The following is a 22,425-nucleotide window of genomic DNA, read 5'->3' as shown; positions in this document are numbered from 1 at the left end:
GAGAAGTCCGGGGCTGTTCATAAAACATTCAGGACGCCACAGTTTATTCCACACTGCTGAAGCTGCTCCTCTTTTTGAAACCACCACGGAGTTGCTAATAATTTCGCTTTCAGCCATGCTTGTTGTTGCCGTCGGTAATGCCATGACGTTACAATGTCAATAAGCTGAAAATTGTATTGAAAATTGAAAATTAAAGTGAAAATTGGACGAGTATTAACATGGACGAGATGTTGATGAGATGGTGCAGACTATGGAGCCTCTGTGTTTTCATTTTATAACCATTAGCGGTCAGTGCCGTAATTCGCGATGTGAAAGCTCAGAAAAATCTGCCTAATTCTAGAAAAAAGTTATCGCTTTTTCACTGCGTAGGAATTCACGTTCTGTGCAGTGTTTTCCACAGAAGCTATGCCAGAGATGTTGTTCTAAAACAACAGAGGGTTCTACCTTTATATGAATTAACGAACACTTAGGTTTCCCTTTCACTGTGCTCGGTGCTCTGCTCCAGAGTACACTCTGTGCTTGAGAGTGTGGTGCTCTGAATAACCGAATGGTATACATATATATATATATATTCCAACAGTACAGCTAATGAATGGTCAAGTGAAGGAAACAAACAATTTGAAAATTATATTGACATGTGAATTAATCACACACACACACACACACACACACTTTAAAAAAAAAAAAAAAAAAAAAACCCCGGAGTGCATAGGATATACTCTCCTCTTTAAATCATGATTGGTGCATAATGAAAAGTGCTATCCACAGAGAACAATCCCAAATGGATCAGTAGTGGTTGTGTGTGAGTGTAGCTGCGTGGAGTAAAAGCAGCCAGCATCTTGTATCTGCCCCCGATTGGCTGTAAATCACCAAGTGGAGCAATGGCCTCGTTGTCCTGTGGAGGGCCACTGAAGTGCTTACGTATAATGGGAAAGAAAGCAACAGCCTGGCGAATGAATCAGTCCATTGAGCCTCTCCTCTCACTCACTTCCTCCCTCCCTTTCTCTCTCTCTCTTACTTGTTCAGTTCTCTTTTCTCTCTCTCCCTCCCCATCTTCTCTTCATTTGCCTCTAGATCTGTCCTGTCATGGAATATTTATAGCTCTCCTGGTCCAGCGTCACTGAATCGACATACTAACTCGCGGCTAAATATAGCCCAGTGCAGCCTGCATGCTTTCCCATCTGTCAGCAGCCCCAAAACACAGCAATCGGCCATTCACACCCGCTCCTCTCTAGCCACGTCCCCGCCCGTCCGCCAGCTCGGGCTCATTACAGGATGCTCCGAGGAGAATGGCAGTCGGCAGGAAATGCACCCACGCGCCCCATGACCCTCCTCCAAGGCTCTCTGCTGCCCACTCTCATGCAAGAGCGCAGGAAGACAGAGAAGGCGGTGCAAAAACATTAATGTGCAGTTGTTGTAACCCTCTGGGGGCAAGTCTTGGTCTGTCACATGACTGCTGTGGCATGTAGTTTGCATTCCTGGTAGATTGGTCTGTATGGTTTCTGCTGTGCAGTGTGACGACATCATCAGACAATAGAGGAGATACTTGTGCTAATATGATACCAAGGTTTAATAACCAATAAAAAAACATACATATTTTTGATAGCTTACTTTAAGAAATGTTTCTTTACAAAACCGTTTTGTTCATTTAACCAAAGAAATCAAAGTTAACAACCCTTCAAGTAGCTGAATGAGACCTTACTCTGAAAATAAAGGCTTAAATTAGCTAAACTATTATTTAAATTATTACTCATTTAATAAATTAAGTCAACAAGTACGAATCTAACCAGTCATTTAATGCCAGATTAAGGTACTTGACAGGTTTTTTAGACGTAGTGCTATAAACACATTTCTATCTGTACAAAAAAATGTCTATGTTCAAAGCCAAGCCCTACAGGAGACCTGTTTGAATTGTTTTTGTTAAGACAGTAATGCTTTGTCATGCAGAAAATACAGCGTGTTTAGCAAGAATTTATGTGAAGAGAGACCCTGTTTGCGAAGCACCAGTATCATATCATAAATTACAGTTACACCCAGAGGGGAGAGGGGAGTTGACCAGACCCTATTCCCCACGCTATAACAATTCACTACCTACTGTACATTGCTGTGGGAGGTTAAGCAGTATAGAGCCATATATCAAGACAATAGGCTAGGTGCAAAATGGAACATGGGGAGTACGCCGCCTCCGAGTGTATTTATTTAGAGTGTATTCATTTGTACCGCCTTTAGTCACCTCTACAGTGTATATTTAATCAGGGCATTATAAATGAAGGGATTGGCCAACAGCATTATTCAAGAGTGTCTGAAAGGCGGCGAGAGTTGGCACCAAGGAGTGTTTGCTCTGTTTCTGTTTGCCCTACTTGTCCAGTACATGGCCTTTCTTCACGCCGGGTGGACTTGCACAGCCATGTTGCGTTTTGGAAGCGCTCTGCTTCACGCAGTGATAGATGAGATCTCCTTAAGTCTATTTTCAGCTCGTGCCGTGTTAATGCAGGCGAGTGAAAACTTGTGTCCCACTGTGATCATGTGTAACCTGGGGTGTATGACGTTGCTACACCCTAAAATTGTGCCCGCTAGTTAATGGAAGTTATGTGGAAGGGTGAGACAACCAAATATTCATGAAAATATATAGAAAAATGTTTGGTTTATTTGCAGTTCATGCTTTAAAAAAGTATAGAAATTCCTCTAATGTAAACCGCATGTATGTGTGGTATATAGGTAATGATTATTTAAACAGAGGCATGGAGCAGACACCTTGGCAGGAGTCCCTTGTCTCCTATCTCAACACTTGATTTTACAGCTTTACAACCACCAGAATCCCCTTTTAAGGGCTCTGGGTGATTTGATGGCCTAATTGACACCATCTTGTGTGTAATGGCTGACCTGGGGCTGTATTCTTTCAATTAAGTGCTCCTCCTCCCTCACATCTTCCAATCGCTGCTGGCACATGCTTTTATCCTGCTTTCTATCAGCAACACTGATGTCGAGCATCTGCAGGAGTGATGGATGTACCCGGCACACACTGAACTAATTGGCTCTTTTTAGGCACTATGTAGATTCGCTGCATATTTACACAACTTGGTGAGAAAGTTTCAGTCGCGTGTGTGTGTGCATGCTGGCTGAGGAACAGTAGGCACAAGTGGAACATCAATAAAGAAAATAAGCTAGCAATAAGGAAACCAGGGAATTACCGAAACAGCTCCTTGAATAGTTTTTTTGTACATTTTTTAAATATGTTTCTTTGACCACAGACAGCTAAAGACACACACACAATGGAAGATTGCAGAACCTCCTCTGCATGTTGGCTATTTTCAAAACTATCCTGTTTATGAGCCAAATTTAGCTCGTGGTGTTGGATGTGAGAGTTTTGGACTGGAACAGTAAAATTATCTCAATAATCTATGAGTGAAGAAAAGCATATCTTGCGTATTATGTGAGGAAATCTGCCAGTATTAGTAGGAAATACAGGTGGTCAGACATATTTTTACTCCCTTACTTGTGCTTCGATTTCACAGTTTGATTGTGTCAGTGTGAAAAGTGAAATAAACAAACCTGCTTTTTCCTGAACGTCTCTCTTATTTCACTCTCTTTCACCCCTCCAGGCCCTGGACGGCTTCTTCTTTGTGGTGAACATGGAGGGTAACATCGTGTTCGTGTCTGAGAATGTGACCCAGTACCTGCGCTACAACCAGGAGGAGCTGATGAACACCAGTGTCTACAGCGTGCTGCACGTCGGGGATCACGCCGAGTTCATCAAGAACCTGCTGCCCAAATCCCTCGGTTAGCCTCCAGCGTATTTTCCCTGCCTTCATTTGCTTTGCTCCGTGGCTTTTTCTACCTGTCAGTTCGTGTCTCGCTGTGTCACTTGTGCTCTGCGTCTCTCTATCTCTGTCTCTCTTCCCGACTCCGCATGTATGTCCTCTATGTTGCATCACTCCCACCTCTGCTCATACCTTAGCAGGCTCCCGTTCACACCCCAGCCTCATCTCTTGCTTTTTACATTGTGTGCCTCCTCTGTCTCTTAACACCCTCACCTCTCTTCTTCTCCCTGTTTAAACAGTTGTAGGTGGCTGTTTGGTCGCGATGTCAGTTTAATTAAAACGCTAAAATGTTTACAGTTGAGCTGCTACGGAGAGGATGTGGGAAAGCTGGCTAATACAAAGTGTTATGTAAGCTTTCTATACAGCGTTGGCATCGTGCACATAACCTATAGGTTCTTCATTTTCTCTTTTGCTGATGCTCAGCCCAGACATTTGCTCTCGCTCTTCTCTTCCTCCTCCCTCTCTTCTCAGCTAATTAACTTCCTTTTTCAGCTTCTCTCCCCTGTCAGCAGCATCCCTCCCTTCATATATTCTCATCTCGTGCCCTTCCTTCCCCTTCTCTTCACTTTGTGTGTTATTCTCACCCTCATCAAGTGCACATTTTCATGCTCTCGCTTTCCCGTTTCCTTGCCTCCCTGAAAAGCATTGTCTTTGCGCTTGCATTGCTCATCTCACGAAAACAGGACATTTATTTTCGTAAGACAGACATTGGCTTTTCTCTTTCTCTCCTCCAGTTTTGCCCTTTTCTTTTCCCCTGTCTCTTCTCTTCTCTTTCATACCTACCTCCTCCACATCCCACCTCTCCATCTCCTCTGCGTAAGAGGTGGTGGTAATGTATGTCAGTGCACCCCACCAGGAGCTCTTTCTAAGTCCCCTCTCCCCTTCCTCTCCTCTTGTCTCCTGGTGCTTCGGATTGAGGTCTGAGTGCCCAGCCATCTGGGTGAGAGAGCAGCACAGAGCAGAGTACCCTGGAAACGATCAGCGGGCTGTGTCCCAGATACTGGGAGATTATCAATGCACTGAATGAGATCACAAACCAGATGGAGTGTGATGGGAGTTTGCGAGAGTTAAATGAGTTGTGTGCGTGACTGTACATGTCTCTTCTTCTTTTTTTGTGTGTGTGTATGTGTGCGTGTGTGCGTATGTGTGCGTGTGTGCGGCGTGCTTGCTCGCGCCTGTGTAAGTGTTGGAGAGAAGAAGAAAGATTGGCAATGATGTTTTAGAGGACATGCATATGGAGGCCTGGCTGTGATGCATGGCTGTGGATAGATGGCACAGGGCTCAGGGTTCCAACTGCTCATTATGACTGATCTCTACCCAGCAACTGCTCTCTCCTTTTTACACTTTTTCCGCCTTCATTCTCTCTGTCTTGCTCTCATTATGTCTTTCACTTGCAGTGTGGTAGCCTCTCTTGGCTCGCTCGTCGCCGCTCCTTGTTTTGTTGTTCACTTTTGGCTGCAGTAAAAAATCCATCAAATAAAATCCCCAGGAGGCCACACTGTAAATCTCCCTTGCCCCTTTCTTGCTCCTTTTACAGTGAACGGCGTCCCATGGTCCAGCGAGGGTCCGAGGAGGAACAGTCACACATTCAACTGCCGAATGCTGGTCAATCCCCACAGCGACAGCCAGGACGAGCCGCACGAGCACGAGCCTCAGCAGCAGAAATACGAGACCATGCAGTGTTTCGCTGTTTCAGAGCCCAAGTCCATCAAGGAGGAAGGAGACGGTATGAAAGGAGAGGGGGGAGATGGTGTGGGAAAAGAGAACGGATAGAGAGTTGGAGGATCATTTGATACTAAAGCAGTGACCCTATAGTACAACCTTGGACAAGATTAGTTCTGGGATCCGTTGAAACTCCTGTGAAATGTGTAGAACAGTCAGGATTTTGGCCATCTTTTATTTTAGTGTTTATGATTCAATTTATTTTATTCACTTGTTTATTTAACAAGGACAAATTCATAAGACATTGCTTCATAATTGAAATATAAAGTAGATGCATTGCATACAGGTTTCTAGCCTCAGCTAATTTGCAACCCTTGGCCTTTGTTAGGCTTTTAGAATTAAAACAGTAAGTATGATGTTACTGAGCATGGAGTAATACAATACAATAATACAACATATACAGTAAAATACAGGCAAAGACTGAGACTTAGAGCAGTTGTAAACACTTTTGGGATTAGAGAATTTGAACAATTTGAATAGAATAGTTGTTTAGAAACTTTCAAGAGTTTGCAATTTAATGTATCCTAAAATACAAAAGTCACAATCATTTAATTAAGAATTTCTAAAACACCCAGCAGTCATTATGAGGTGAAAAAGTCAGCGGATGCAAAAGGCTAACTGTTGTGACTGAGGAGTGGAGTGGTAGATTGCTTTAGAGGGAAATTAGCCCTAACTCAAAGTAGTCTGACAGCGCAAGACTGAGGACAAAATAAAAAAAAAAATTCCTAAGCATCTCTAATTTATGCAAAATCAAACTGATTGCTGCCAGTTTAGGTGTACACTATATTGACAAAATTTTCACCACTTTACCTTGACATTCCTACGGGGAGGACATTCCCAGCTATAGCTTTCCATCTATGTACTTGTAGAAGAAACTCCCGCGCAACATTTCGGTGACTAGAACTTCATCAGATCTAGTCACCGAAAAGTTGCAGCATTAAAATCATTATGTTTGAAAGTTAGACAGTGTGTTTCTCTCTACAAGTTGTGTTCTGCTCGTCCCTCTCCTACGCACCTGTTAAGAAATAGACATGCAAAGTACTCCTTTGTTCCATCTATGTACTTGTCATTTTAGCTCACTTAACACATGAGCTACTAGTCTACCACTGCTTTGATCTGTAAGTTTGTTTGTGTTAATTTGTGACTTAACTGAATCTGAATCAAACCTTTTAAATGCCGAAGTCACACAATAACACAAACACACTAAGGTGGAATTTATACTTCGTGTCAAATCGACATCGTATCCTGACGTGCACCTCCCCAGAAATGTAACTACACATCACAGCTGAAACCATTTCCCTCAGTGGAAACAAAGCTTTTATTTCCTTTAATTTCACAGATAAGAAACAATAAATTGTGAAGACAATAAAGCCTCCACAAAAATAGCATTTTAAGTCTTGTGTGTAATTTTTCCTTCAGGGATTTACACTTCAGGATTTATCCTGGCTTCATAACTCCGCTCGTCGCTAGGCTAATTTATACAATGTAAAATGCCATAGGCTTGTGCTAATAACGTTAGTGTTTTGTATTTGTTTGGAAAACATGTTTTGTCAGTTGAAGCCAAATTATGTACCATTTATTAAATGTTGCTGCTGTCCCTGGTTTTATGAGAAGAGGGAAAGATCGCTAGCTGCTAGGCTAATTTATACAATGTAAAATGCCATAGGCTTGTGCTTATAACATTAGCATGTTGTATTTGTGGGGAAAACGTATCCAGAAAAAGTGCTTTGTCTGGGAATGCTGCGAGTTGTAATGTGTACTTGTGTTTGAAACTGTCTCTATTAAGCCCTGTTTAATATGTGTTTAATATGTGTTTCAATTGCATTTTGAATCAACTAAACTTTAAAGCGCCTCACAGAAACTCGGCCGCTGACTGGTGCATTGGAGATGTAACTGCAGAGTGACACAGACACACCACCGCACCACGTATAAATGCTCACAACAGCATAGGCCACGTGCATAGCCTACAGCGTAGGGTGTGCCGTACAAGTATAAATCCTGCATAACTGATCGAGGCAGCAATAGACCAGCCTGTTCAGCAATGTTAAATTGCTGTGAAACAGTCAATGAAGTCTGGCTTTGAAGAGATTGATATAACTCATCTAGCCTCACAGACTTTTTTCTGGATGGCTATAATACAGTTTGTTTCCGCCCCCCTGACAGCAGCTTAGCTTCGGTGACAGTACTTCTGCCTGCTTGTCCACACTGGGGCTGTGCTAACTGTCATCTACTGTGTGTAGTACAGTGACTATGGATAAGCACCTCATAAAGATGCTATCTTGGGTGCAAGAAACCTCAGAATGTGACTGCTGCAGAACGGAAACTGGTTTTAAATATGACTCCAAGTTGCAGCCAATTACCTTTTTAGATTTATCATGAATAGATCATTGAGAATAAGCAATATACTGGCATTGAAATGTGAAAAGCGGTATAAGCAGCTGACGAGGAGCAGTTCTGGTGCCACTCAACTTACATCCATGAAAAGTTAAGTGACACAAGGGAGACGAGAGGCCGGGCAGCTGTCATTAAAGCTTATCTATAATTCATGTGCATCCCTCGCAAACCTGGGCTTATGACTCCAAGGAAAGGGTGGAGCTGTTTACATCAGTAACCCTTTTGATAGCCTCCGAATAATTCTCAACATATCAACCCTTTGAACATGTTTTTGGAGCATATGTAAGCAAGGAAGCTTCGCTCACGGTAGCCACTCGTATAAACATCTGCTCGCCTTTCCTGGGCAATGATTTAAATTGAATGTTGGCTCTGCTCTCCTTACAGTGTTCAGTCACTGAGAGGTCACTGAGCTTTTCCAGTGGTTTTCATGGCTTTAGCCTGGAACTTGAGATCCTGTAGTTTGAGTAAATTTCCATCACAAGTGACTGTCCTTTATCCAAAAACGCTCGGCATTGATTCGTTATGCTCCCAAAACAATTGCAGTACTCCACATTTAATCTACCTAAATTGTCTTTGCTCAGTGGTTTTGATGAGTAACCGTAACTTCTCACTGCCAAACTGTAACTCAGTGGTTAATTAAAACAATAAGTGAAAATGAAAATGTTGCACTCCAACTCTCAACCTGTCTTTTCCCCTCTCTGGCTTCCTTTGTGCACCAGCTGCTTGCCAGCTATACTTTGGCAAATAGACTGACTAGGACCCAGGCCAGAGTTGTGCTAGTGTTTGTGTGTGTGTGCGTGTGTGTGAGTGGCAAGGCGGGATCAGTCGTTACAGTTGGAGGAATCTATCCAGCCGTAGACAGAGACAGAGGAAGGAAGGAAGGAAGGAAGGAAGGAAAGAAGGAAGGAAGGAAGGAGAGGGAAAGCAAGAGAATTGAGAGAGATTCACAGATCTAAGGGCCAGACCACCCAAGAGGCTCTGTTTACAAGTCAAAATGAGGAATGTGTGTGTGTGTGTGTGTGTGTGTGTGTGTGTGTGTGTGTGTGTGCGCCCTGGCATGCACTCCTTTGCCAAAAACATGTGTGGGATTGTGGGTATTACTGGCTCAGGAAAGTTGGATGGCAGACTTTTTGGGGTCACCCCAGCCCTGGACTTGGCGGTGTCATCTGTGTGTGTTAGAGGCAACTGTCATGATTGAGCGATGGCAATCTTTAATGTTGGGCCAGGGGAGGTGTCATCAGTGTGAGATGGCACTGTAGGTGAGACCAGCCGGAGACACAGACGCATTCAAGTGCACGTATGCATGCATGCACCCACACACGCACACACACACCTTCAAAGGTCACACTTCATCATTTCCCTCGCCAGCGATAGCTGCTCCTCCTCATGAAAGGAGCGGAGCCCTGATCCCCATGCTCATTAATAACTGTATTAATTATGCTGCCTGGGAATAACATGCATTTCATTTTCTTTCCCTGTCTCTGTTTCTATCATTTACGCCCCCATCCTCCCCTCTCCTCCCCTTTCCCATCCCCCTTCATCCCTTCTGTCTCTGCCCTGTCCTCTTTGTTACATCCTCTCCCTCATCTTTCTTTCCTCCGTGTGTTCCCTCTGTTCTCTCTCTAGACTTTCAGTCGTGCCTGATCTGTGTGGCTCGCAGGGTGCCCATGAAGGAAAGACCCATGCTTCCCACGCACGAGAGCTTCACCACGCGCCAGGACCTGCAAGGTACTCGAACCAGCCACACAGCCAGGAAGTACAAACTAATATAGTGAAGAACATTCACAGCAATCGTGATTTATTTCCCATTAGGCAAAAAAAAATTCGTATCCTACAGGAACACACTTTCCAGTCCAGGTCACACAGATCATAGTGACCATTTTGGATCCCATAGTCCCCTACCACCAGAGGGTTACAGCATTTGTAACTGTTTGAATAAAGCTATACAGTCTCTTTATACAGGCACATCCTCAGCACCGCCTCATCCTATGATGTCACTAGCCCATAAATCACCTCACACTACAGTTTAGGTATTTAAAGATTATTATATCCTTGGTAAAGGCCCTTAGGATTGAACGCGTTAGTTGAACACACTTCCCACCTCTGTCTGCACTCTGGGAGGTAAAGTACCACCTGTCTCAACGCTGGCGCATAGACGCAGACGATTGTCTGTGTGTCACCTTTTCTTTGATGTGCTCGTAGCATTTGTGTGTAGCATACACACACAAACACAACACACAAATGCACACTCATAGTTACTTGCTGACATATAGTAATTTACTGTAGTTCCCCACCCAGACTATTGTAGGCGTGCATGTATGCATGCCTGCATTTTTTTTGCCTGTTTGTTAGGGCTGCACAATTCTGAATAAAACAAGTATCCTGATTTTGTTATTCAAGTTCTGAATCTGCTGGATACGGTGTTTTATCCGTATGAATTTTTGTGTAACAACTTTTTAGTCAGTCCCTATGGCTGTCATTCAGGCAGCAGTCTGCTTGTCAGCCCTTTTAAATGCATCACTGCCTCCATTTAAATTGCAACCCAGTGAGAGACAACTGTTACACTGATACAACAGAGTATGTATGCATGTGTTTACGCACATAGCATAGCATGTTAAGCTGTAAAGATAGCTGAGCCTAAGCTGTCCTGGTGACTTACAAAATGAATCCTTCTACCTGTTGTGTCTAAATGGCTATCTTTCACTTTGTGCTCACAGTATTTGTACTTGTGTTTACCTATCTAATCTTCTGTAGCCAGGACTTTCTCCTCAGTTGATTTCAGCGCTTTGCTGGCACAGAAGAAAGCGTAAGCTTTTGCCAGGTTGTTATTAAAATGTAAATAGAGTAAATCCTCGGTATTCTTCAATCAATATCAAACCATGGAGTTGTTGTGCAGCAGAGTGGCCAAGTACAGAACATATTCTGGTAAACAAGCTGCTCTACATGTTTATGTTTGAGAGAGAGATTGAATCTCCATCAGCTCAGCAGGTGCAGGGTTGTATATGTGTATAGAAGTCCTCACTTATATGTCTGACTAAGGCCTTACTAATCCGGTCCTCTGTGCTCAGGTAAGATAACGTCCCTGGATACTAGTCTGCTGCGGGCGTCCATGAAGCCAGGCTGGGAGGATCTGGTGAGGCGCTGCATCCAGAGGTTCCACCTGCAGAATGACGGAGAGATGTCCTTTGCTAAGAGACATCAGCAAGAAGGTGATTCGACTTACTGCAAAGCATATGTTGTTCAATTATTGGCTCTTGATAGTTACTTCTTTTGGTTTTTAATGATGCTGTTGTCAGATGACTGCACGAGTATAAAATGGTGGTTTGATCACGGGTAAATTGTAGGCTTCTGCTTTGACCCTCAATCTGACTATTTTATTGCTGCTATAAAAACAAACTGAAAACACTACACAATAGACAACCTAGAGACAACTGTTCCTCACCAACATCAATTAATCATGCAAGTAAGAAATGTTTTGTGTGTGCACCTACTCACATATGTGCATGTGTGTCCTCAGTGCTCCGCCATGGCCAGGCATTCAGCCCCATCTACCGCTTCTCCCTCTCTGACGGAACCATCGTGTCTGCCCACACCAAGAGCAAACTGGTGCGCTCGCCCGCCACCAATGAGCCTCAGCTCTACATGTCCCTGCACATTCTTCAGAGGTATGTCTCGCTGCTTACACCTGTGTCAGGAAGAGAGAGGCAGATCTGCGGCATGTACGTGGTTACATGTTTTAGCCTGTTAATGCCCTGCAGCGCGACCTGATGGCTTCATGTGTTCTGTGTGGATGTGATAGTACGTAAATTTGTGCTTGCCAGTGGACTGGGTCTCAGGCAATAGGGTCATAATATAATCAAACATAAAGGTTGCTTCGTTCAAAAAAGAAAAATTAAACAAATTCTAACGAAAAATCATTGATAATGAAAAGTGTTGAACTCATCATCTGTATGTGTCTGTTTTTTACATCTAGGGAGCAGACAGTATGTGGAATGGGCCAGGACATGGGTCCTGGTAGTCAGGCCACAGGGATGGCTCCAAAACCGATGAACTCCTCCACTCCCTCCATGACTCCTCCAACCCCAGGCAGTTTGCCAGGCTCAGGGCCTCAGGGCCAAGACACTACCATCAGCAGCAACAGCACGCCTTTTTCCTCTCCAGGCCCTGCTGGCCCCAGAGAACCAGCAGCCATGGGGGGGCATATGCAGGGCTACCGTTTTGGCTGTCCCCCACCACATAACCACACTGGGGGCATGCAGCCGCCACAGCAGGGCCCCAACTGGAGGATGAACAGCCCCTCTCGCGCTAGCCCCAGCCCAGCCGGCGGGCCCCATCCACCTCAACAGAACTCTATGCTGTCGCCCAGGCACAGAGGTAGTCCTGGAGGGGCAGGCAGCCCTCGTGTAGCAGGAGGCCTGCACTCACCCTCCCCAGTGGGGATGTGTGGTGGAGGGCCTGGAGGTGCGGGTAGTAGCAGCACGACGAGCACCCATGCTAACAGCTACACTAGCAGTTCTCTTTCAGCTCTGCAGGCCCTTAGTGAGTGTCACGGTGTAGGACACGGGCATGGGCCCCCTCATGCACACACACTGGGGTCTCCTGACCGAAAGATAGGCTCCCCAGCTGGGGTCACACCAGGGTCAGGGGTGAACACTCATATGATGACAAAACTTGGAGGGGGCAGTGGTACTGCTGGTGGTACAGGAGACTCATTTGGACCTCACACAGAGGTGGGTCAAGGGCACACCCAGGGACAGACAGAGAGCAACCTAGCTGAGCCCAAGGAGGAGAGGGAAGGGCCTCCTGAGGGCCACGATGCTCACAATCGTCTTTATGACAACAAGGGCCACACCAAGCTACTGCAACTGCTCACCACCAAGCCAGAGCCTCTGGAGACGCCCCTGTCCCCCGGTGCAGGAGGTGAGGGTAAGGACCAGGCAGGGACTGGGGTTCGAGGTGGCCACACTGGGGGGAACACTCATGCTACATCCCTTAAGGAAAAACACAAGATCCTGCACCAACTGCTTCAGAACAGTACATCTCCAGTCGACCTGGCCAAGCTCACTGCGGAGGCCACAGGCAAAGAGCTGGGCCAAGACCAAGCCCAGAGTGCAGGTAGTACAGCTTCTGGTGCAGATATTGCTCCTAAGCAGGAGCCCTTGAGCCCCAAGAAGAAGGACAATGCCCTGCTACGCTACCTGCTGGATAAGGATGACACTGTACTGAAAGACAAGGTCCCTAAGCTGGAGCCTGGGGAGGTGAAGGTGGACGGAGGCAAACACCCTCTTGTCAAGACGGAGAAACAAGACACAGGATACGACCGAGCTGAACAGGTAAGTTTCACGAAAAGCTGTCGTAATAGCTTGTTTACTGCTTTAATTTCCAGCTTTGCAATGATGAAAGAACCAGAGCTGCCCTAAAACTGATTTTGTAACCTCCTTCTCTTTAGCCCATTGCGAAAACTAAAACTTTTTTGCCCTGCACTGCTCCACTTGCCTCCCCTCTCTGTCTGAGCGTTAATCTGGGTTAGGTAGCAGATGTTGGCTCCTCCAAGTCCCATGTCCACACAGGATGCTACAGCTAAACACACACAACGGTCTGGCTACGTAGAGGTCAGACAGACCATTCGTGGCTTATATACAGTCCCATTCAGATTTACAGTCTCGTCATATACACTTAAGACACCACGCGTGCTTTTTATTCACATATATAAACACATCTGGTCTTTTCACTGCCTATGCGTTGGCAGCACAAGCTGAGGGAGGCTGTCCGCCAGCTTCAAACAACTGTGACATTTGGAAGGAGCCCCTGTGGTTCTCCAGCCATTTGATCCTGGTTGCGTTTGGCCAGAATCCTCAGGTTTGGCTCTGAGCTCAGGTCAGGCCTGGCGCTGAAAGAGAGAAGAGGAGGAAAGAGTAAAAGGGGAGTGAGCCGGGAGAGTGTCGCTGGTAAAACTCTAAAGTTTTGTGCAGGAGGGGTTTCAGCTCGCTGATAGTCTAATGCAGGGTTGGTGAGACACACAACCTTTCATACAGGAAACCTGTGCATGACGTGCCCTACTAAACACAGGTTCAAGATGCTAATGTAGTTCGATCACACACGCCACTGCTAAACCACAGAATTACATAGAATTACACAAAAGTACATGAATGCCCTTGCACGCTTTGCTGTCTGTATTTCTCTCATTGCCTCCCTCTTCTTAGACTGGTATTCATGATATTTGAACATTAAACAAAAGTCATGTTTGGTGTAGAAATGATGCTGGTCGAGAGAAACATTCAAAGACCACTGTGTCGGGCTTAAAGGGATTGCTTTCTTGTGGTGTCCTATCTTCTTTGTGGCCCATTTCTATAGAAACAGTGTGCTGTGTTTTTTCTCCGTGCAGACAGGGGCAGTGGAACAGAATGTCAGCCAGCTATACACGCTAGCTGCGTATGTACAGTATGTGCTCGGCCACTTGGGTACATATGGAGAAGAGAAAAATGTGATTGGATGGATAATAAGAGCTGCTGTTGAACTGAACAAAGAAGGAGAGATGAGAGAGGTGTAGATACCCCCAGGAGAGCCCAGCCTCGGCAGGCAGAGTGAAAATGATGAGCCATATGCTCCTGCATGTCCTCTCTGCTACCATGGAGATAGAGGGGAGAGGGAGTGGTGTGTTTGTAGAACAAGCAACATACCAGAAACAATAGAGGGGGAAAAGAAATTGAGAGATTTAATATGCATGCCCTGATACTGAAGGCTTTGTTTTTATTAGAAGCAGCCAGCGTACAACAAAAATTCAATTGCACGTTAAATTGGTTAATTCCTGCCTTGTGTTGGCAGCACAAATGAAATTGGTGAAATCGGGGTTTTACTGTTAGATGCCGATTAAAGCGCCCAAAGCTTCAAACAGCAATGATGATGGCTCATTCCAGTTTGACTGTGGTTTCCAACCCAGAACAAGGGCATTTGTTCAACATGAAGCTATGACTTCATTAGCGGCATTACACGTGTGCGAGTGGGTTTCTGTTCCTTACTGGTGAGCTGCTGCTCGGCCATGTGTGAAAGCTGACTGTACTAGTTAAAAAGTCCACTCATCCTTCTCTCTACCAACCTCACCCACTGTTTTCTTGCTTCCTCTCCCTCCCTCCCTCCCTCCCTCCTCCTCATGATTGTTTGAGGGCTGAATTATTGATGGCTGGAGCAGAGCTAAATGAGAAATCAGAGCAGAGCTCCATAGTAGAGGCTCAGCTGATGGCTGTAGGAACTATAGGTATGGTCATGGAGCCCCAAGGTCCTATGGGAGGCAGGATTAACTGTGTGTTTTACACGAGTGTGTTCCCGTGGTTATTGCGGACAGCATCATGTAAACATACTGTCTACTGAAGCTGAACTGTTTCCACAACAGTAGTAATCTTATTTCAATGCATGTTAATGATTTAGCTCATGTATCAGCTTATCTTTAATCTACACCACATTATGACTCAACATGAAACATATATTCCTCATTATCACATCAGCGATGTGTCACATCAAGCAAAAAATCATCAGTAATATTATAAAATCTGTTCACTTGGGTAGCATGAGTTGGTCATTGTTGTAATGTGAAATCACTGCAGCTCAATGTAGGATTGAGTATTTCTTTTATAAAATGTTGGTCACAGTAGCTACAGCCCCACAGTGACCCTCAATAGGAGTAAGTGGGTGAGGAAAACGAATTAATTTATTTCATCGAATATAGTCTGGTTTTGTTTTCCTTCAGTTGTTTTCTCCTGGACAGAAAACTGAAGTTCTCCTTTGTAACGTTTATGTAATGATGATGTAGTGTAGGGTTTAACATTGGTTTGTGTTTTGTTCTGTTTTTCATTTGGCTGGTCGGACAAGGGGGTCAGAAATCTACTTGTCCCAAGTCCACTTTTACTTGCCCCTGTACTAATTGTTTCACATATTAGCAGTTCTCAAATAACAACAAAGACTTAAGTTAAAGCAACACTTACCTGATGGCACACTGAAATGTAAGTGAATTCCACCAGAAATAAAAACTCATAATTATACCATTCTCATACGGTTCTAAGAAAACTCCAACCGATCGTTGCATTCGGCCGAGCGTCCTGTCTGTCTTCACCACGTGGAGGCCTCCGACTGACGTAATTGTTCGCGTAACATCTCTCTTCTCCCCAGAGAAGTTGCTCCAGTTGCTAACGGTTAGCCTACTGTAGCTTAACTTTGCCTGAGCCTCTGCATTATCTTCCTTGTTTGTTGCCAGTCACCAGTACTATCTAACATTAGCGTTTACATTATATTATAAAACTCATCAGTCATCACTGACTCCGGTTGAGTTTTTAAACTCCGGGGTTGCGTTTGACTGTCTTGGTTGTAACGTTACACTCGCTCTTCTCTTCCGTGTATCTAACATTACCTTGCCAGTGCCTACGTCTATCATAGATGTAATGAGGACATCATGGAGGAGGGGGGAGTAGGCCTTTGTAGGGAGGTGGAGTTGTGGATGTTCAAATTTTTTCTAAGTGCTGTGTGAAATGCAAGAAAGGTAAGAGTAGCTTTAATTGTCATTTAATCTTTATTTAAAGGTGCTGTATGTAGCTCTGCAGGAAGATAGTTGATTGTGAAATCTCATTTCCCAGTCGTCACATACCAACGCTGTGGATTGGTGGCTCGGTCCAGTTACCAACCAAAAGCGTCAGTGTTTGACAATCTGGGAATGAGGCTGAACAATAGATCTTTCTCCAGAGTTACATACAGCACCTTAAAGTAAATAAATCAGAACAAGGACACAGTTACCCCATTTACATCTGGCATCAACATGCATTTTTTGTGATCGGATTGCAGTCGGATAGCACTTGACCACATACATTTACACCAGGTATTAACATGCGTCTCTGGCGTCCACATCCAGATCCATTTGCTATCCGATCACGCTCCGTCCCGCTGATATCACATCCTCCTCTTCTTTCTCTGCAAACCTTTCCAGCAGCAGACTACAACATATCCTGTGTGCTGCAACAACAACAACAACAAGATGTTAGCCACCCGTGAAGTCGCGTTATTGTATGGACTCCTTTTTTTTTTTTTTCGAAGCACTGGAAGAAACCGTCTTCGACAAGCGGAATATCGACAAAAGCAGAGGAGACAGCTTTTGCTTTAGCTGTGCTCTTGTTGTTGTCTTCTTCTTCCTTCTTCCTGTGTCCAGCTAGGGCACCTCGCTTATGTATTTCCGCCCATGGAGTTGTTGCATGTGGATTGGAGACACATTCGCATTTACACTTGTGTTCGATGTGGTCACTGTACGTCCCTGACCACCTTCAGACATGGCTTGGCAGATCGGGTAACAATCCGTCCTCAATGCGTTTAGAGTGTATTTACACTTGTGCTGTCATGTGGTCAAGAGCAATGTGATCACAAGAAACACATGTTAATGCCAGGTGTAAAGGGGGTAAGTGTGTCATAGATGCGATATCGAATATGGTGTGATAATCCCCCTCCTTCTCCCCAGAGATGGACTCGTTACACGATCACAGACATTCTATAACACCTCCCAACTGAACTCATGTTTCCTGAGTAATTATAATGCTCTCTCGTGCATCAGCTCATAAACTTTGTCTTTCCCGCTGCCTGATCAGTACTGCATATGTGCAACTCTCAACAGAGATGAGAAGGATGTGAGATGGCACACTCCTTTGCTACTTCCATCATCAGCTCTGGAAAAAAACTGTGTGTCAAATTGTTTTTTACCCCTTGCCCAATCAGGCAAGTGAGTTGCTAGATTTAGTAGCCTGAAATGGCATTTTACTTGTCACGGGCAATCTGGCAATCCTTACTGTTAAGTCCAAGTGCATGCCAAAACATCCTTTCAATTTGTGCTCACTTATAGGCACACGTACCTTCTTTATCAGACATCACACAGATCCTTTTGTTCAGTGTATGTAATTGCTCCTATCATTACTAGACGAGTAGCTGCTTCCTTCGGAAAAGAATGACTTATAGTGGATGTATTGGTGAATATGTAACCATTAAGAAATAAGATATCAAGGAATTCTTATCAGCAGTCTCGCAATTAAACAATCCTTCAGTGTGTTGCAGCATGAGTTGATTTGCTGTGTTTAACTTCCCTTTATGAAGGAACTTTATCTATTACAAAACCCCAAGATATTGCACACAAATCACTTATTACAAATTATGTAATGATATTCACCTCATGATAAATATCAGCAGCAAAGAAGGAACAAGAAGTACTCCCTGTTAACAACCTTCAGATATTGCAGTATATAAGGACTGCAGTTAATGTTGCAGTCATCCCAAAAATTGCCATTTCAGCTCTTTCAGACGGCGAATAGATTTTTTTTTTTGCCAAGTTGTTTCTGTTGACAAAAGGCCAGCATGATTCTGGAGCGAAATGACTTTTCCTTTTGCCTTACTTGACAGAGCCAGTTCTGCTTTACCCACCCTGATTTTCACTTCCTTTTCCTATGAAACAGCATCGACTAGGTCAGAGAGGCACCGTGCTCCTGCTGCCCTCAAGTCCACTCTGACATTAGGGCGCACACTGTAACGTGAAATTGGGATCGGAAAGTTGTTTCACATAATGATTACAACCCGCTCGTTTACAGACGTGATCGGTTTAAGTTGAGCCCTAGATGCAAGTTTAAAAAAGAGGGTACACATTTGGCAGAGCCTCACCGTCACCCTGCTGTGAGATAGTCGGCCTCTGCTGTTCCTGAGCACGCAACTCTGTACAGAGTGAGTCCCCATTGTATCAGACGTGCTTGAAATCTACAAGGCACTGTCAGAGTACCTTAAAACTCTATCTGTATTCTTCAGATTTAACAGGAAGCCACAATTAAAGAGGACCCAATAAAGTTAAGTTTTAGTTCCCCTTGCTCATTTTTCAACTACAAAATGATGCTTAATTGTGTGTTGCGTGTGGGGATAAATAAAGAGACCATGCCTGAAGCAAGAAACACACAGGGTTCTTAAATACCGGTATGTATGTTTACCCTTAAACAACCTACATCTTGTAATCTACAGTATGTGTCCTTAGCTGCTCTCCTAGCGTGAGTACCGTCCTATCGTCCAGAACCAAACTAATGATCTGCAGATGGGGCTAGATATTTGATAATGGTCATTTGGCCGTATAAGTCCCTGCAGTTTAAACACAATACAATACAGATGCAGCAAAGAAAGAACATGTATTGCCATGAGTGCGCAGACATGCATTGAAAGAAGAGCGTAAAAGGGATTGATAGAAATGCGACCCATTAAGGGTAAAAGCAACCAGAGAAGACGAGAGAATAGAAAGTGGGAGGAGAGAGAATCGGAGAGGAGGAGGAAAAGAGCAAACTGAGAGCGTACAGGAGCATTACATCATTCCTGACCTCATTAGGGCTTTTCTCTCTCCCACCACCACCGCCGCCACCACCACCACCACCACCCCTCACTCTGCTACTCTCTCTAGCTCTCCCCTATCTTACAATAAAGCATATGCAGTCCTGAAGTCCTTGGCCACTCAAGATAACCGTTCTATCAGGCATTTTTTGGCAGCTGTGTTATCTTTAGACGCATTTAAATGCCTGACAGATACACGGCATTGTATAGAACGTTGAAGTACAACACTGGAACAGTGGCTGGTGTGCAGTTTTCCTGCTGTACAGTATGTCACGATCAGGAGCTGTCAGTGAGTCCAAGTGTGCTGCACTCTCCTGGACAGTTAGAGCCAGTGCAGCTTATTTACCTAAAGTCCCTCAGGCCTCTATAGGAAGCAGTTTGATCACTTATGTTGATGTTTCTGCTCAGTTTTGACTGCAGTTTGTGTTTCTGACTGTCTATAAATGAAATTTGATACAGTAATGCTAGGATTAGTGTTGCCTTTTGTGAACGTAACAATGTTCCACTTTTCAGTTGTGTCGAATTGGTGTTTATCGACTCCTCTGAGGCTGGATGTTGTCAATGTGTTGTATCAGACTGCATTATACAGGTGTTACTGTTGAGACAGTGTTCTAAAACAAACTCAAAAAACGTGAGATTCATCAAACGAGATTCATCTTTCACAGTTGTAGCAGTTCTTTAGTTCAGCATGTGAAAGCAGAACCCAGCATGGCCTTGTCTTTGTTTAAGATAGTTGTGTGAAAAACTAAACAAAAACGGGCCCGATAGTCCAAAGCCCAGCTGCGTATGAATGCAGCCTTGGGCTCTATTGGGTAGGCTCAGTCCAGCTGTTTACAGTAGGGGGGCAGAGAGCAGTTCAAACTTTGGCACTAACCAAACTGCCGCCTCACGCTGCTCTCCCATGTTATAAAGCAGTTTCAGTAGCCAGATCTGTACTGTCAGATCCGGTCTTTTCAGCAGCGACAAAATAGTGTTCTTAATAATATGTCATTCTTAAATATATGCTTAAAAATTCTGGAAAAGAGGAGTAGTTGTGCATTTTGAGGACACCAGCCGGTAAGCGAGGAGTAGTATGTGTCTGATAAGCTAAGTCAAAGTGAAGTGTGGCCTAGATTTGATGGAAAGTGGTCCATTTTATCCCGGGGTTACTGCCATATTATAAACAAGGCCAAGCCTGCTGTTCCCATCTCCCAGATAAAGACTCCTCATGCAAGTGTTTGTAGTGTTTACAAACCAAGTGTGGCCTTTCATGTATATGTGTGTGTGTGTGTGTGTGTGTGTGTGTGTGTGTGTGTGTGTGTGTGTGTGTGTCTGCAGGTGAAGCAGCAATTGGTTTCTAAATGGAGGCCTAAATGGTTCATCTGTTTCTTGTTTTCACACTTCCCCCCCGCTCTCTCTCTTTCTGTTCTCTTCAGTCGTCGGAGCTGGATGACATCCTGAACGACCTGCAGAATGCTCAGCCGCAGCTCTTCTGCGAGCCGCGGCCCGTTTCGTTGCCCAGTCCCATGGACAAGCAGAACATCATCAATGACATCCTGCAGATGTCCGAGACCAATCCTGCCATGGCGGCACAGCAGCAACACAGGGGCATCGGGACTGGAATGGGCCCAACGAGTGAGTCCTGCACTTAGAAGACCTTGTGATATTAAATCTTTACAGCTCAGAGAATACTCCCATCATGAGGTCATAACACTCCAAATATGGAGCTATGAAACAGTTTGAACTATTTCTGACTCAAACCATTTATTCCTGTCTTCAGATTTTACAGGTGTCCGACCAAGCCAGCCGGGCAGGGGTCTCCCTGTGAGGAGCGTGTCTCTGGACATGAATGTGTCCCCCCAGCAGCCCTCATTACAGTACCCCATAAGGGCCACCAGCCCGTACACTCTTATGCAGCAGCAACAGCAGCAAGGCATGGTGGGAGGTCACGGCATGATGCCTAACCAGGCCGGTTTGGTCAACACAGGTGGGTGTTACAGTCATGCTTTTGTGATCACAGCGATGACAGCTGAACCAGAGGCCGTTTAAACAATGACGCATGCCCTGATTTAGTTGCGTACATTAAATGAAAATGACCCATAGAGCGACAGTCATACTTGTCCTACACAAACTGTCCATGAGAATGTGTAAACAGCAAGGTTAGAAAACACACAGTAACCTCATGAGAAGCATCCTATAAAGCACTAAATGTCAACAGTTTGTCTCCCACTTGGCAGTCTCACAAGGGTAAAGCCACGTGGACGAAGCACAATGACAGTGCTTTGAATGTTTTTGCTAACACTGCTGCTTTCAAAATTCTGAGGAAAGACCTTTTTTACCCCGTCTCTGTGTCGCTCTCTACCTGTAACATACCATGTCATGGCACAGTGACTCACTTCCTGTGACAGGAAACATTCAGTCACCCACACGGGCACAAAGTTTCTCTCACTGTCACTCCCACGTATCCTCGAACATCCCCTGATGCGACAGAAACGGCTTTTCCCCTCATATTATACCATTACATCATGGGCACAGAGGACATCCACGGAGGTCTCTGCTGAGGCATTTCTCATGCCTTCATATTCGTGTGTGTGCTCCTCCAGGACTGATGGCTCCAGGTGGTCCACGGCCAGGTATGCAGCAGCAGGAGGGCTGGGTGGGATCGGCTTCTGCACCTCCCCTGGGAGCATCCGGTCCTGGGCAGCAAGGTCCCATGCAGGGCAGGATGGGGCCGAACAGTGCTCCAATGAGGCCTAACAGCCAGCCGGGGCCTCGACAGATGCTCCAGTCCCCAATGATGGCCAATGGTGAGAGCCCAGAGTGCACTAATGCAGGTTTCACAGAGTTTTAAATGCAGAAACTAGATGATAGTATGACAATATAGCCCCTTCTTCATCTAACCTAAGAGTACAATAGGCGGTACAGACAAGATGAACCTGTATTGATCTCCAGAGGGGAAATTTGGCTGTTAAAGCAGTTTAACCTAACCAGAACCCTGATGAAAGATTTGACATTTTTTAGATTCACCTCACTGAATTATCAGCTACAGTCCCTCGAAAACTGTATGGTGCAGAGGGACCAGTGAGGCACAGATGAAAAGACCTCAGCTCACCCATTGTATATTATT

The 22,425-nt window shown here is 44.9% G+C and overlaps 1 protein-coding gene across 7 annotated transcripts in view; it reads left to right on the top strand.

Moving 5' to 3' along the window:
• Positions 1–22,425, top strand: part of ncoa2 (nuclear receptor coactivator 2) — a 70,382-nt gene that overhangs the window by 37,516 nt on the left and 10,441 nt on the right. For all 7 annotated transcript variants that reach the window (XM_049565238.1, XM_049565239.1, XM_049565237.1 and 4 more), the window contains 9 exons: positions 3,603–3,780; positions 5,359–5,547; positions 9,564–9,665; positions 11,006–11,146; positions 11,455–11,602; positions 11,911–13,270; positions 20,735–20,933; positions 21,079–21,285; positions 21,902–22,105. In XM_049565238.1, coding sequence (XP_049421195.1) covers positions 3,603–3,780; positions 5,359–5,547; positions 9,564–9,665; positions 11,006–11,146; positions 11,455–11,602; positions 11,911–13,270; positions 20,735–20,933; positions 21,079–21,285; positions 21,902–22,105 — 2,728 coding nt within the window. The remainder of the gene's footprint in view (positions 1–3,602; positions 3,781–5,358; positions 5,548–9,563; positions 9,666–11,005; positions 11,147–11,454; positions 11,603–11,910; positions 13,271–20,734; positions 20,934–21,078; positions 21,286–21,901; positions 22,106–22,425) is intronic.

This window comes from Epinephelus fuscoguttatus, linkage group LG21 (genome assembly GCF_011397635.1).
Source record: "Epinephelus fuscoguttatus linkage group LG21, E.fuscoguttatus.final_Chr_v1".
Taxonomy (NCBI): Eukaryota; Metazoa; Chordata; class Actinopteri; order Perciformes; family Serranidae; genus Epinephelus; species Epinephelus fuscoguttatus.
Note: the sequence above shows the minus strand (reverse complement) of the source record. Positions and strands in the feature narration are given on the sequence as shown.